The sequence below is a fragment of the Camponotus vicinus genome, unplaced genomic scaffold, assembly GCF_025532165.1.
Source record: "Camponotus vicinus isolate PSW18456_S1 unplaced genomic scaffold, iyCamVici1.0 SCAF_9, whole genome shotgun sequence".
Classification (NCBI taxonomy): domain Eukaryota; kingdom Metazoa; phylum Arthropoda; class Insecta; order Hymenoptera; family Formicidae; genus Camponotus; species Camponotus vicinus.
This window is the reverse complement of record NW_028141981.1, coordinates 5,468,792-5,485,943: the sequence shown is the minus strand read 5'-3', so window position 1 is coordinate 5,485,943 and position 17,152 is coordinate 5,468,792. Positions and strand designations below refer to the sequence as shown.

Genomic DNA, 17,152 nt, shown 5'->3' with positions numbered 1-17,152 from the left:
GATTTCATCTTGGCGCCACAATAAAATTGCTATGCTTTGCCGAATCCTTCGAAATGTGCAAACCGGTTGACTCGGGGCTGCTCATAATTAACCAGAAATATTAAGGTCGTTTGTTGCAATTCTAATGACATTATTCGAAAGAAAGAGCATATAAAAAAATTTGCACATTATATGCCGATAAATGAAAAAAAATAAAAAAAAGACATGAAATTGTGCATATAGCATAATTTCAGGAAAATTAATTAATTTACCTATTTACAAATATTTTTTCGAATTTATAGAATATAGGATTTCAAATTATAGAATTACTCTTTTCTTTGAATGTGTAAATATTATGTGTTTACATGAAAGCGGTCATAATAGATGGCATAATATTAGCAGAAATTTTATTACTTTCTACATATACTGTTATTACTTCTCTTTTAGTATGATATAACGGAATACACAGTAAACGCGTTCGCTTTCATAATACTATAAAATTTATACGCATAATTGACTACAAATATACGAGTTATCAAGTTTATTAATAAAAATTATAATTGATTTTTATTAAATGTTAATATGTGTGTGTGTGTGTAAAATAAATATATATATATATATATATATATATATATATATATATATATAAAAATTATATATAAATTATATATAAATTTTATTTGTTTGTGGTGTTATGTCAGAAAAGCTAAAATGTAATACGTAGCGAAAACTAGAATGTAAAATTAGAATATAATACATACCTGACATCATACAAAAAAAAATCTGATACAATCTTAAAATTTAGCCTACGGCTAAATCTAATGTTGTTGTGTGCGGCTTCAAGAATTTTTTTGTAAAATGTATATTTATATGATTTATCTCTCTACTTTTTATATGCGCGTTTTTTTATCGACATTACTCGTTGAATATAATAAAGCAGAGTCTATTAAAAACAGTTTTTAACATATCGACATATGTGTGTCAGAGATTTAAAAATATAAGATGTGGATTTTTTATTTATTTTTTTCTGAGAAATAAATTTCTTGAGAAGTAATATAATATTTCGACATGAAATCTTTCCAAGAAAATAATTTCTTGGGAAATAAAAAAATTTAATTTTTATTCTGCATGCAATAGTCTTCTTACAAAAGAAGCGATCTTAAGAAGAAATACAGTTTAAAATTGTTTAACATTTTTTTTTGCTAAATATTATTTATAGAGCATTTACAAATTCTATAACTTCGCATAGCTGATCGATATGTATTTCTCTCGCGCGAACAAAATAAAGGAAACATAAATTATGTTTACAAAACTATAATTTGTCAGGACCAGTGTCTTTTTACAACATCGTGAATTTTTACGATTGCCACTATACTAGCTGACTTACAACTAATGATGATAGCCGCCTGACTAAGTCATACTGTAACCACTTATATTCTCCGTATACCTATCCCTTCTTTTATTGGGAAATACGCAAGTTGCATCCCATAATTAAGGTACCAATTAATTCTTCTCCTCTCTAGTTTTTATTTGCAAATCGATCACGCTTTCATATCTTAGAGAAACGTGAAGAAATACTTACTATAAAAGATAAAGGATTATCTAATAATTAGCAATTATGTGAACAAAAATAAAGAAAAATTAAATAGAAATTAAATGGAGAAAAATTAAATATAAACAAGAAGATAAAAAGAAAGGGGGAGAGAGAGAGATGTCTTTTAATATTAAAGAACCACAATTGAAAGATTCTAACACGCTTTTTATTTTTAGTATTAATCTGTTTCTCGTCTTTTATAGAAAAATTTAGAAATTTATTTAGGATCTTATTTCTACGCTCACTCATTGACGATTGATTCTCGTACTGATATCTGAAAACTTATGCTTCTTACTAATATAATGTCTATTAAATATATAAAACAAACAAAGGAGAGATTATTTGACACAGATTTCAATATTAAGCTTTATCTCAAGAACAAATATAAACTTAGAACGAGATACAAAATATTTTGTTTCGCTATTTCGAATAAACAAATAAAAAAAAATATTGTGTTATCTTAATATATGTGTTATCTTAATGTATGTGTTATCTTAATATATGTATTGTCTTAAATTTTATTATAATGAATACTTTAAAACTTTGGGAAATGAAACAGATTCTTTTTATAAAAATAGATAAATCGAAAAAAAGAAATTTCTAAAATCTTTTTATTTGATAAAATTATGAATTTTTTAAATATACTTGTCAATAATATACATCTATTTTTACAGACTTCAAATACAAATATGTGAGAAATTTTTTCTGTAAAATATACTAAACACTAGAATTAAATTCTTTATGAAATTCGTATTTTAGCGAAAATGTAACTCATTAAATTCAAACTAATTAAAAAAAACTATTAAAAAAATTTCATTCATTATTTAAAAAAGTCATCTAATGTTTAACGAATCTATATATTCATTAATTGATATTATATTTCACTAATCCATTTCTTTTTTCATCGATAATCGTTATTATTACATATCAGTTTTATGATCGATAGGGATTAAATATAATAATCTCCCTCTGATCGCGAAATCAAATACATATCATATATCATTGAGCATATCGCATTCCGTTAATTGATCTGATGCGATATATAACACACGCTCCTTGGATGCTAATCGCATTGGATGTGTCATGTCAGGCTTTTTCGGATAAGCGATTCTATCGAAATGTTGGCTGGGAGATGGCTTGTTAAAGTACTCGTTAAAGTCAGCTGCGAAATACGCACGGATCTTTTCGAAAGCGGTTAGACATCCTTCGCTGCATATCGTTGATTTTGTGATACGCTTCTTTTATTCTTCCTCTAAGACATGGAATCTTCTTTATCTCTTTTTATGGGTTTCCACGCACGGAATTCTCTTTTCTTCTTTTGAATTCCTTGCCAACAGGTTTCCTTTGATCACTGCTTCGCGATGTCCTTAGTTGTGCGAAATGCAACAAAGTAAGAGTCCGCGACTTTTGTAATAGAAATGATGAGAAAAACAATAAAATAATCACGAGTATCGTTAGAATATCATTTTCTGTTTTGTTGTACATTTTTTTCAATCATATTTTAATATGTAGTCAATTTTAATATATAATTCTTGCAAAAAAAAGTTAATAGCATTGCTTAAGACGTTTTTAAACTTGAATAAATATCAGATATATTATGCTAATATAATCGGAAATTTTTAATCTCGTAAATATTTCACGCAGTTCCGTAAATGGAAGGAAACATGTTCACGGTATATGCTAATGCAAATTGCTGATAAACGAACAATCATACATCGTCAAATCATAAGTCAATACGGAGAAGATTGATATCGTAATGCAAAAGATACATATATGAATATTAATCTTCTGAAATAAACGAACAAAGAATGTCGATCCTTCATTTGTAGAAATGAAAAGATAAATCTTTATTTTTATAATCATTCTTTTCCTTCTTTCCTTCGGAATATTAGAACCTTACATTTCCTGTTTTCATATTATAGTATTCTTCTAATTATCTTGTATTTAATTTTCTTTTAATACAGATAATAATTTTTTTAAAAATATTTTATATTTATTATATATGAATATATTTATATATATGTCGATTCTATAAATTCTATCATTCAATCTTCATATATTTTAATATAATTTATTCACACATGTTCCGCCAAGCAATATGATGATACGACAACAATAAAGATTATAAAACTTACCTCTAGCAGTAATAAATGCGTGCGATTTATAAAACGTACTAATATAATATTTATTGTTGCAATAAACATCGTAATAATATAATATCACCTCTGGCACAATCTCACGATGGCAAGACAACGCAGCGGAAGAAAAACGATTGTACTCTCGGCATTCTCGCATCTTATCCTTTTGTGTAGCTCTCACACTTCCAAATTCATCCGACACTCTCGGCCTGGTTTATCGATTAACAACAGCTTTTTATCTATGCATTCCTCTATTTCTAACATTATAAAATCTAAAATTCGCGAGCTCATTCCATTTACGTTGTCATTTACGTTGCTGTTTAAGTACAATGCTGGGACGGTTCGAGAACTTCGACTCATCCGATTCTCTCTTTCTCTCTTTCTCTGTTCTCATAATGTAAATAATATTAATAATTGTAAGAATAATAATATAATGGAATGATACTATTATAATAAAATGGCGTAATGACACAGCTGTTGTCTCTACATAACGAATCATACGTTCCGTCTCGTTTCGACATGCAACAGTAGCTGTTGAGAGGACATGGAAGGAGAAAATGTTGATAGAAAGGGGACGGTGCGATTATGTCAAAAAATGTCATGGACTAAAGCTAACCAACAATCTTGGTTTCATAGATATGTGTAACATAAACTGATTTTATAGATGCTAGTTTCTCTCTCTTTCTCTGACATTTCATACACAGACATTCCGAGTTATTCATTCATACGCACTATTTCTTTCGCACCATTTCTCTCTTTCTCTCTTTTTCTCTCATTTTCCATTCTTCTTTCTACATTCTCACTCCGTACAGACACGCACTTTCGTGTGTATAAAAAAAATATAATAATATTAATAATAATATAATATAACTATAATATATGTTTTACGCGTAATCGAATAGAATCCATAATATTAATAATATCAATCTATATGCTATCTGCAATAAATGTAACAAAATATAGTATTCAATACGTAATAATAAGCATTTTACAAGCGTATTTTGATCCTTGCTTTGATATCGGTGTGTGTATCGACGTATGTATATGATTAATATAAAACATGATCGTGATTATACTACTCTAATCTAAATCTTTAATATAATTGACAACAATTATGTGTATGTGTATATGTGTATGAAAAAACGTATGAGTATGAGTACGCATGTTTCCGCGTTATATGTGTGCATACGCGCGCCTAATCGTGATTGCGCGTGATATAAGCTGGCAAGTGGCTTGCTTTCACCGGGGGTGGCACATTTTAAATATATTTTACTTCAAACTTTATCTTACAAACTACATAACCACAAGTTATTGGTAATGCTATCGTCGGTCGCGCGTTTAATGCGTACCGACGATATCATGATTTCATTACATTCGAGTGAGACTGAAATATTGAACTCATTATGAGATTATAAAGCGTGGTAATTCTATGTCCTGAAAACGCATATATCCAATAAACAAAATCTTTATCTTAATTGTTCTCGAGTGAATCGTTTTCGATGTAATCAATGCGAGTTTCTATCTCGCACAGATCTTGAATCAACATCTCGGAAGCAGGACCGAATATAATTTTTGAAGATTTCACTTGTTTTCTTTTATTTTAAAGTCAAAAAAGTATTTTCTCGTTTAGCAGTTTATTTGTTCTGTGCTTTAAAGATAGAAGTATAAACATTTTTAAAATGCGTATGAGGTTCTCTTTCTTTCTTCTTAGGAGAGAATATTGATCGCTTTAACTCCGAGATATCAATTCATTATTTTATTATTTAACGTCTGATCCGAGCTGCTGCTATGTTATAGGAGGATTATACTACGAATACAGATACAATGTGATATTATATTACTCTTATTAGTCTTAAGACTTAGAAAAAGTCGTGGCTTCTCGAGGTTATTTCGAGCGTGACGTGGCAAAAAGTGTGGCACAAGAAGAGGCGATCTTTGATTTCAGCGATTCTTTTTTATAATTTTTTTTTTTATAAACGATATAGATTTTTGCTTCGAGATTGTTTCGCATGCAATGATCGCGGTTAATAGCAACGTTACGAAATCGCGCTACGTCTTCATGCATAAATATGTCGCGTGCGATAATATGCTCATAAATGAGAAGCTATAAAAATCTTGTTAACGAGACGAGGCAAATAAGAAGAAAGTATCGATTAGCTTTTTACGAGCTGTTGATGAAATTCGTATTTTTTTATCTTTTTTAATATTTCTCGATTGTTGTATGATTTATTGCGCGAAATCGACATCGTGCGTTGAAATCTTTATGGACGAAGATCGAATAGAAATGCGCAGAGTCGCATCAGAAAGAACACAGATCGCCTCTATCATTGATTAACACATACATATCGAGGGTCATTCGTTTAACATGAAATGGTGGCACGCGCGTTATGATGTACATAAAGTATCTATATCTTATCGACTTTCAATGTGATAATTCGCGGGATTAATATCGATTATATTATTAATGTGACGCTTTTTTAAAATTTGCGGACATATTAAAAGCCTATGTGTCAACTATCCGAATTAAGGATCGATACGTCAAGTAATGTACGAATTAATAAATCTCATATAAATCTACAATATACGTCATACGTATATATAACATATACCGGGATACTTAAATCAATTTTGATTGATTTACATGGCGCTCGCGTTTGCAGCGCAACGCTTCAGTACCCTATATATATAATCTAACAATTGATCATATAAATTGTTCACGAGACGAAAACAAGTAATATAAAATAACGTGTCGCTTTTCGTACGATTAGCGACGTATGCGTACATTCTTGCACATTCTATTTGCTTCAGTCGAGTCGAAGCCCATACAGCTATGTCAAAAGATCATTTAAAAGTGTTATACAAATGATAATTATTAACGAAACAATCGCCAAAACATCTAGAAAATATATGTCATATTTTTTTTTACAAAACATTTTGACTCTCTATATAACATTATAGTAAGATTACATGATTTATTGAAATAACGAAATGTTGTGTGTGAATTTTTCTTCAATGTTGAAAATACAATAATGATAATTTAATGATTCTTCATGATTCTTCCTGAGTGATAATTTAATGATCCTTCATGATTCTTCACTGAAAATTAATTAGATGAATCTTCTCAATAAGCTGATCACTTGTACAAGAATCTTCAAGTCCGATGCAAAAAATTTCGCTGTCCATTTAACAATTATCGCTAGATACGAGATCTCTCTCCTTTCCCTCCAGATGATCAGTCCTCGCCAACTTACATGGTATATTTACACGATCAAAAGTGAACTTCTGTCTCGCCTAATTCGGTTCACGTGTTGCTGTTGTCATGAACGTGGGCATGTGCATGCGTGGAATTGGCAAGGGGTGAGTGCGGCAATGGTGGAGGATGAGATAGCTCGATGAGGGTGACATCGTATCCGGCCGTAGCGGGAGAATCGCCCGGATCACCGGGATCACCCGGCGAGTTCGGGTTACGTTCGCTGCCAGGATCCGGATTGATCCGCGAGTGGCTGACTTCCAGCAGGAACAGGTCCTCATCGACGTAATATCGGATCATATCGTCGTCAATTTTCGCTGTAATTCTGTAACAGGGTAGGGTGATGCTCTCGTTAAGTCTCCTCGATGTGGCACGATCCGCAAACGGAAGCTATCATTTCTCGAGGAACGTAATAATCGTTCGAGTTGGCATGCAACGCGGTAACTTTGGCCGCTATAATATTATGATACTTAGTAAACGAGTTACTATATAATTTCTGTTATGTACGATAAACGACATATCACATTATCATTATGAAACTTTAATGTGCAACAACTTCCAAGAATTGTATGTTGTGATGGATATATTATATTTTTTTCATAATATTGAATATTTTAGAAATATTTATATATATTTCTTTCTAATATAATTTCATGGCATTAAAAAATTAATAAAAAAGAGGAAAATGTTTGAAAAATAATAATACTGCGGAATATATTATCATGAAATCATCACAATATTATAGTGGCGAAACAAGACGATGGATGTGCGGTGGATTTTAAAAGGAAAAAAAAACGAATTGCAAAATTCGCAGCGCACTGCGTATTGAGAGTTTGAGAGGAAAAAGAGAGAGAAAGAGAGTAAGAGAGGATTTGTTTTTATAAATCACGTGAGTGATATATCGAATAATGAAGAGTAATCGTTCTCGAGATAAACAACGCCATCGTGTGCAACTAACGTATGTTGGAAAATATATGGACAAAATGAAAAAAGAGTCAGCCGAACGAGACGCACGACGATATTAGACGAGGCAATCGAACGTGCATGAGTGCGCTTGTAATGTAAGGCAAAAGACAAGAAGCGTGAAGAATAAATTAGTGGATTAATCAGGATTGTGCGTAGCGGTAAGATACACTCAGCGTGTAGCGACATTTGCGTGCATGTTACGATGATCGACAAAGAGAGTATACACTTTACGAGAATTGTGTATACAAATGTACAACGCAGAGGAACGCGTATCCGACGTTTGAAAGAGGCACGATCATAGGCGAAAGGGAGAGCGAGAGATTGAGAAAGAAAGAGAGAGACTACCAAACCAGAGGCGGAGAGAGTCAGGCAATGTCACCGTTATGGCATGCATCGCGTAGGCGTGCATGCAAGTAAAGATGACACTCTACTAAACTTACCCCTTTGTGTTTTTGCGATAGAGGTTATTAATACTCGAGGATGCAATTTTGTACTTTGACTCAATCTGCAAAATAGAAAAAAGTAGAACATTAGAATTTTGACAGTGGTTTGCGGACCATTTGTTTCGCGCCCGCGTGTTTGAGAAAGTACTTACGAGACACGCGTGGGTAGACGCAATATCTCCGCGATAGCGAGAGAGATATGAAGACAGAGCTAGATCGATAGACAAGACGAATCGAAACGTGATGATATAGTAGAAATAGAACATGTATAAAAAATTGAGTCGATTGGGGCGCAATCGAGATAGAAATACGTCATCTATTTCGTGAACCGTGTAGAAAACGCGTCAGAAAAAAGGAAAAAGATAAAGATACGATAAAGAAAGAGATGTTTTTTCCATTTTTCTCTTCCGATTCAGATGTAACGCGTTCTTATATCAACGTTTGACAAATCCTTCAGAGCCGCCTACAGTTTCGCACATCCGCGAAGAAGGAGAGAAAAAAGAGAGAAAGAGAGAGAGAGAGAGAGAGAGAGAGAGAGAAAGAGAAAGAAATAATATGATCGTACGTCTTGCACTTTTGATATTATATTAATAAGGATCTTGGACACAGTGGACAGTGATGCATGCGCATTAATATTAATTAGCGAGCGGATCAGAGCGAACGCGCGGGTATTAATAATGGCGTAGTATGCCTTCACATGCATGGATAATCTCTGACATGAGACTATATGTGTGTGTGTGTGTACGTAAATAAATATATATGTGCATTCGTATATTCTCACGGTGTAATTTTCCGCGTGCATCGAGCGCGATTGAATGAGCGAAACTAAAGTGATACCGATTGAAATCGAAGTTATTAGTTATCATCCGGCGTAATAATTTTATTAGGCTTGATAGCGTTACCGGCTCTACAGAAACGTATCGATAGCGAGATATAACACGTTGCATTATTATTGTCGTTTAATCTGTTTTTTAGAGCAAGCCTGGTCGGCGAACGTAATCACGCATTAATCCATTAACGTCCGTGTTTGCGCATATTCGAGACATCGCCCGATGTTTTGCATAAAATGTTGTAGCTACTGTACGTATAGTTGCCGGTATCTCTCGGTCATAGTATGGAAATGGCGAGAATTTCCATTTCCTGTCTCTATTTCTACGAGACATACGAACGAGTTTAGAGAATATGTGTTACATTATCTACTTTACTACCGGATGACATTAATGTTTAGTAAACGCGACATTTGAACGCGTATTTCTCTTCGATTACACGCGTTCGGCTTATATATCTGCGACATTTACTCTTCGTCTTAAAATAAACAGTACATTTATATGAGCATCATTCGGAAGAATTAATAATTTCCTTTGCACACTGCGGACATTAAGCTCACGATAATGCAACGAGATTATTTGGGCTCTGCGTATAATTTCTGAGAAACTTCAAAAATATATTTCTCTCAAATCTTTGTATCTCCGAAAGCGACGCATATGCAAACAAATTGCGCGAGCCGTCACCTCGCAGAGGTGCCAAGAACCCGTGAGATCGTTCTACGCACGCGGATGTTGCGTGTGTTGTAAATGTCAATGCGTGTATTTGTTGGCGGTATAAAAGGAAAATATATCTTTAGGGTTGATTTCTTACAGCATTGAGCAATCCCTGGACCGTCGGTGGCGTAACGTGCAACGGCGTGAAGACTTCCTGCGATTCTTGACGCACGTATAGCATAACGCGCTCCTCGGCATCGGTCGGGCGTAAATGCGGCGGTTGTTGCTGCAAGTGGAGCCGATTGTTGGATACTATCGCGCCCGTTAAACCGGTCTGTTGCACCCCTTGCAGTACCGATCCTTGCAGCTCCTGTACCTGCATCAGCAATGAGTCCTTCTTGTCGTGCAGGCTACTGAGATTGTCGGGTGGAAAGTGGTTGTGGAACTTGAGGGCCGGCAGACTCGGTCGGCCGCATGCCGCCGGATAGGGGCTGCTACCCCCCGCCTTCAATCCTCCACTTTCACCGTTACTGAGGGACGAGGTGTCGGTGTCACCTCCGCCCCCGCCGCCGCCACCACCGTAGAAGCCCGACAACTCCATCGTCGAGAACTGTCGTGGAAGAAGAATAAAGTTTATTTTTATTTTCTACGCGGTTTTTGCTTTTTTCTTCTCTCTACTCGACGAGAACCCTTTTGAATTTTGCGTTGGGAAATGAGGAGCAGTCTTGGAATGCAACATTGGTTCTTTTAACAGATAAAATAGTTTGAAAAATATAAATTACGAAATGGCGGACAAATCTAGAAACTATAAGAGCAGAGGGAAATAAATTCAAAAACTTTTCAAAAGCTTTGCATTGATAATAGAATAATAATAAATACATTTCATCATTATTTACTCTGCAACAGGATACATAATATATAATTACGCGATAAAAAGTATATAATATTTATTTTGATAAACTACATTAAAAAAAGTAATAAGTAAAAACTAAGAAGTTGAATTATAAAACGCAAAATTCGAAAGGTTGTCTCCGAGAAAGTCCACGTCGTTACTTTGCGATGCAAGAGTTGCGGTTAGTGCAGGGTTCTGGCGGAGGTGAGAGCAGAGGATTGTGGTTGCCACATGATTTTTTTGGGTCAACTTCTACACCGATTAATTAATTAATGCATGCTAAGATAAAACACGGACTTTTTTCTCAAAAATAAACAAAATTTTTTACTTTCAACCGCTTTATATGCGTTTCGCAAATGCATTTTATCTCCAAGTTAATGTAATATATCAGAAAAGGCGTTTATTTCTATTTTTTTACATATTCATATACAATGAAATATTCTCTTTCATGCAATGATTAAATTCAACATCGTTTTAATTCTTACGGGAAAATAAACTTAAATAAAGGCCATTATCTAGATGATATTCTTATTTGCTTGAATTACGTATAAAAAAAGTGGATTATCACCTTGTCGATGGCATGTTCGGCCGGCGGCGAAAACAGCACCGGCGGTTTATGCAGGTCGACCATGGAGTAAAACTCGCTGCGCTCCGTGACAGAGTGATAAAGCTCGTCGAGCTTTTTTCTGCCTGTCGCCGTCATCTTCCTCTTGGCCGCGCGTCTCTCCTCGTCCCGGGTCTTCCTCTCTGCCCCCTGTGGTAAGCAACGTCTCTCAACTTAATTTCGACGATCGTTATTGCGATCAGGAAGCGATCGCGCGTTATTTACATCACAAATGGGAGAAAAAAAGAGAAGGAGCGAAACGAAGAGAGAGAGAGAGAGAGAGAGAGAGAGAGAGAGAGAGAAAGGATAAAGAAGAGATAAACGTACAGAAATGCACGAGTAGTTACCTTATCGCAAAAGACTTTAATTTGACAGTAGCCCCGATGGGATGGCGGCGTGTACGTGTGCGTGTGAGGCGGCGATTCCTCGTACGTGTCGACCTGGATATGCAGCGGTAAACCCTTCACGCCTTTCTGACTCGAGAAATCGGTACTGAGACACTGTACTGCCACGTTTATCTGCGCAGAAATCGGACAGGTAACAGCGGTGACTGCTTACGCGGGAATTGCTTTATTAATGTTTCCGCTAACAAAAAGGCCGCGCGATCGAATGCGATACAATTTGCGCGGAGCGCAAGATTGTGCGGCGATAATCGAGATATGTCAGGGGAGGGCCGGAGTGTATACGTACATTGTTTAAAGAGAGGTAACGTGAATCGACATTTCCCGGCGTTCCTTACCTTCGCTGACGATTCGAGTGGGTTCCAGTAAACGGCAATCGCATTGTGCGCGACTTCCTCTATGCAGCCCACCAGACCGACGCTGTTCTTTGTGTCTGTAACAACGGACGTGATTCTGAAACTCGCAGATCATGCTAGGGAATATGAGGTAACTAATACTCTCTAACGCTCTCGTGAGATGCTTTCAAATAGAATATTAAAATAACGGGGCGTATACGGTCGCGATAAAATCTTACCGTTCGTCCGTTACGGATTAGGAAGCTTGCACAAAAACACAAAAGACTTATAGATTTAATCGATCATGAATATCGATGTGTTATTATCGTCGTACACTATCCATAAAGAAAGTCATTATTAGTCAGGTTCGGCTTTCATATCTTTTTATATTATCTTACCAGCATCAAGAATTCGTTGCTTAACAGAGTGCTGTCTGCCGTGCCAAAATTGCCAAGCTTTGATCTCGTCCTCTGGACTCTTCTCCTCCCGAAACATCAACATTACCACACTCTGTGCAACGCAGATAAATAATTATTAATCACATGACATGGAAATTGACAATGAATTATTAATTATTATTTATTATTTATTTGGTGCTTATTTGTAACAATGGCAAAGGAAACTTTCTAAAAGATATTAAATGTATAAAAATTTATATATAAATTTATTATAAATTTGTATATATAAATTTATATATAAATTTTATATAAAAATCATTAGATAAAATACGTGCATTCGATATTTCTTTACAATCTCTCTTATATTTTTTCGATAATATATTTTTATAATTATCAATATCAATTTTGAATTATTCTTAGATAAATTGGAAATTAAAGCTCCTAATGCGGCGAGATTTCTTATATTTTATAATTAATTGGCGCGTATAAAATAGCCTAAAAAAATGGTTACAAATATAAAGTTAACTTTCGAATTTCTCGTTCACCTGGATCGGCGATATCCTTTGCTCAAGCGATACGCGGAGACGCATATCAACCGCGACAGACGCACGCTCGAGCGGACATACGCGGGCGTGAGCGTTTCGCCGCTTGCGGCGAGCGAGCGCCAAGACGGAGGAAGGATTTTTCGTGATTCGGGTGAATGGGCGAAGAACTGCACGTACCGACGTACCGGAGGGAATATGGGTGCGCGAAATAAGGAAGGAAAGAGAGAGGGACTGAATACACCCGTGAATAAGAGGCTCGCGTTACGCGGTTACATTTATACCTATATCTATCTACTCAGCGATCTCCCTTAAGGCTCACACCGCGAAAGACGCGAATATACCGTTCGAATCTGCCATACGCCTCGTTCTCGACGCTCGATTAGCAATTAACGAGAAAGTCGTAACTCGTCTCTCGCACCGAACGGAAAAAGAATTCACCACCTTTATCAGAATGGAAATTGCTAACGGTGCGCGCCGCGGCTGCCAATTAGAGCCACGAAAACAAACGACCACGTCTGGGTTCTTCTGGTTTCGACACGCTGCGCGCACGCCGATCATCTCTGCGAATTTTGTCGCTCCAGTCACGCGAGGGAAATAGTCTGCAATGCTACGAAACACTTGGACAATCCGATAATGTGATAATTGCATCATAGATGTACTAGATAATGCTGTCGTAGTCTCTTATTATTTAATCGGGAAATTAATTTAGAAAGGGAGAACACACTTGGTATAATAAATCATACTTTTTTCCCGAAATATTATTGAGATTAATGTAAAAATTTATTAATCATGAATTTAAACTTATTAAAATTCGGATCATTATTTTTATTGAATATATTATTGGATTCTCCTACGATCTTGGAGAGACGTAAACGTTAATCTTTCAAATTGCATGTCTATCTGCATGTCAATCTATATATCATCTTTATGCAATACCGTTATGCAAACAGTATAATTATCTTTCTGTTCTTACCTTGACCGTTTGTCCTGCCTTGAGGAGTGGTTTGTCAGGATCGGGCACATAGTCCAATGTGATACCATAAAATTGGCCCTTGTTGATATATGTTATTCTGTCATCCTCGCGGCGTTGCGACGTGCTGATCGGCGATTCCAGATGATACTTAAATCCGTAAGGCGAGAAACTAAAGGGCAGACAGATAAGATTCCCCGAATGAAAAAAACAATGTGGATACAAGGTTCCGGCACGTATGCGTGCACAAAAACGTGCATATTTAAGATGTCATCTTTCCTGGATCATTATGCGGTTGGTAGTTTTACACTCGGTCAAGATTGGATTACGTTTACTTAATCGTGATAGTTACGAGCTCGCAAAGGAATGCTAAGTTAGCTGATCAATACACTACGCAGCGTTAGTAATTATCGCGTAATTATCGATTAATTTTCTACCGATATGCATTCGCACACTTCGCTGGTTAAGACAAACATATTCTGTTTGAAAAACAACCGATATACCGGAGCTAAATAAAACCGCAAGAAGCGTTTATTAATTACGTTCGTCATTGCGAAAAAAGTCAACACATATGAATATTCTAACGATATCTAATAAGAATCGAACGATAATGAGAAGCTTAAACTATTCGTAGCCTGAGAAAGTTGACAACCTGGCGCAAACACGCGACGCGACGTGATAAAAGGAAGATACTGTAGAACATATCGGCAGTCCCATCAACCTTGCCGATGGAATATCGCGCTTCTAATCGAACTTATCTCCGTCTCGCGATTGCGAGGCGGACAGGTAAACGGCCGATACACCTTGTGAAAAATGGACGCTCTTAACCCGAGACAGAAACCAGGGGAAAGACACGATGCAAGACGAGGACAAAACAACGACGAGCGCGCGACGAAGGAAGGTAAATGCGAAAGTAAAACGGGAGCAGAATGATGTAGGAAAATCTTTAATCGCCAAACCTGGTTTACTGATCTCTGTCAGAACTCTCGACGAACCTTTTACCGACGGTATTATCATGTTGTCACGAAAGCATCTAATTATCTCTATCCGCGCGCGACGATCGGCGCTTTCGTATTCGCGACTATGTCTTTTCATCTATTCTTTTTAATCTCTTCGTACTTTTCTCATTTTTTTCCATCAGTCGTATTGGAGAACCGGATGTAGCAAGGCGATAACTGGCGAGGGTGAACGCTCTTATATGCGTCTCTGCTGCTCGAGCTACCATTGCTACTACTCGCTATATACCTTATTACGATTCTCTATGCGTCGGTTACACGCGACTACCGAGTATCTCTTGACTACGTTCGTCTTTTTTGTTTTCGTTTGCAAAAAAGGACGGTTTTCTCTCTCCTTCTTCTCTCCCGTACACTCTTCTTGACATTTCGATTTCACGGTGCGAGTAGTCGGCGGATGTGCGATTTTTCAACCCGGACCCAGCGCGACCCCGAGGCGTTTGTCCGTTCTTCGAGAATCGGTCGGAGAGAGCCGACTTAATAACTTTAACATCATTGTTCATTTCACGTTGGTTGTTTCGGTGAGCTCAGCGAGAGAGCGATTTTCAGCGCCCCTGATCGGTCGGTCTAACAATGGAAGTAACAAATTATTATGAAAGGCGGATGGAGCGAAACGGGAAGTAGGAAGATCGTTAGGAAGGATGGGTATAATAAAGAGAAAAACTAAATCAGTCGGCAGGCAGATGTGATGAACCGCAGAGGAAATGAACGGTATACGCTGCGAAAGGCCAAGAGGCAGGAAGTTCTTCTTTTTAGTTAAAGACTAATGGAGATATTAGTTTCCCGTGAAATAAAATTAATATTTTGACATAAATGCATTTTCAGTAGTGCTATTAGTCGTCAGAATAAAAAAAAATATCTTAATTTCTAACACATTAAACTTAAATGCTATAAAATTATATACATATATGTATACAAATTTTTAAAATTCCATATTTATCATATTAGTAATTATGCAAATTAAATGTTTAGGAAGATTATAAATTAATAATTAAATTACTAATCACATGTATGATATATTGGTTCTTAAGACTGTAATAACCAATATATTTTTATTTACAAAGATTAAATATAACTTTCTTTATTATTGTGAGAGAGTGATTTTATGCACGACTAAAAGTATTCGCGTTATTACAAAAGCTCACAATTGATTCGCTCTGGATGGCCTAGAATTATTAACTTTTATCGCTTTTCTTTCGATACAATTAATAAGACATATTTATCAATCTCGATATCTATTTATTTGCTCAGTTATTCATCAAAGTAACTTAAACATCCGCCTTTCCTCCCATGCTTATTATATGTATATTTATCATAATTTATTATTTTCACTTATTAATTCTTTTACTTATCTTTTTCGATATTATCTTTGTTTTTAATCTCCTAAATTTGGGTTGTAGCAAGGTTGTAACCCCCCAAGCATCCATTAAAATATCGATAATTAAAATTAACACTTTAAAATCACTTTTTACAAGAAATATTACATTTAAAGAATTTTATCTTCAAATAATACTTGAGAGAGAAAGAGACGCGCTTCAAAAAATTATCTTCGTCAATTTCTTTAACAATTGTTTGCAAAGTTTACTTACATTTTCGGTATCTGAATCTTGTCGGCATCGTTTTGTCTACCAAAGTCATGCCAAGGCCGCGACCTCGGCGGATTTGGGTTCGGATTCGGATTTGTCGCACCTGCGGACACGAGACTGTTGCGTTGCACCTGTGCCTGTGCATGGTTCTGCTGTAGTTGCAGTTGCAGGGGTTGATGGTGTATCACGGCGCCACTTTCGAGAACCACCGCCGCTCCGGTTGTCGTCCCGCCGGGACATAATTCCGTATAGTCGAACGAGGACTAGAAAATAAATTTAGTCCATTATGAAAAAAAACCTTATATCATCCTATAAAAATAAATATCGTAAATTTTTCTATTTTTTTTTAGTTTTATCTAAATTTTGTCTAAATTAATTTTTTTTAGTTTTGTTTAAATTTTATCTAAATTAAATTAGAAATTTAAATTGAAAGTTATATAAGCACAAATTATAGAATTGTTATAATAAATAAAGTACTCAAAAATATAAGATAAGCATTTATATATAAGCAATGATTATCAACTTTCTCGTAATAAGTGGTACCACAGAAAGTAAAA

General features: G+C 35.6%; 1 protein-coding gene across 5 annotated transcripts in view; it reads right to left on the bottom strand.

The window, feature by feature from the left end:
* Positions 1 to 3,733: 3,733 nt before the first annotated feature.
* Positions 3,734 to 17,152, bottom strand: part of Grh (grainy head) — a 103,966-nt gene continuing 90,547 nt past the window's right edge. For 3 of the 5 annotated variants that reach the window (XM_083108662.1, XM_083108660.1, XM_083108661.1), the window contains 9 exons: positions 16,599 to 16,858; positions 14,000 to 14,168; positions 12,482 to 12,593; positions 12,087 to 12,181; positions 11,695 to 11,865; positions 11,312 to 11,497; positions 10,009 to 10,461; positions 8,368 to 8,432; positions 3,734 to 7,286 (listed from right to left, as the gene is read on the bottom strand). In XM_083108662.1, the coding sequence (XP_082964788.1) occupies positions 7,013 to 7,286; positions 8,368 to 8,432; positions 10,009 to 10,461; positions 11,312 to 11,497; positions 11,695 to 11,865; positions 12,087 to 12,181; positions 12,482 to 12,593; positions 14,000 to 14,168; positions 16,599 to 16,858 (1,785 nt within the window). In that variant the 3' untranslated portion in view covers positions 3,734 to 7,012. The remainder of the gene's footprint in view (positions 7,287 to 8,367; positions 8,433 to 10,008; positions 10,462 to 11,311; positions 11,498 to 11,694; positions 11,866 to 12,086; positions 12,182 to 12,481; positions 12,594 to 13,999; positions 14,169 to 16,598; positions 16,859 to 17,152) is intronic. The other 2 variants (XM_083108663.1, XM_083108664.1) reach the window with 2 other exon arrangements.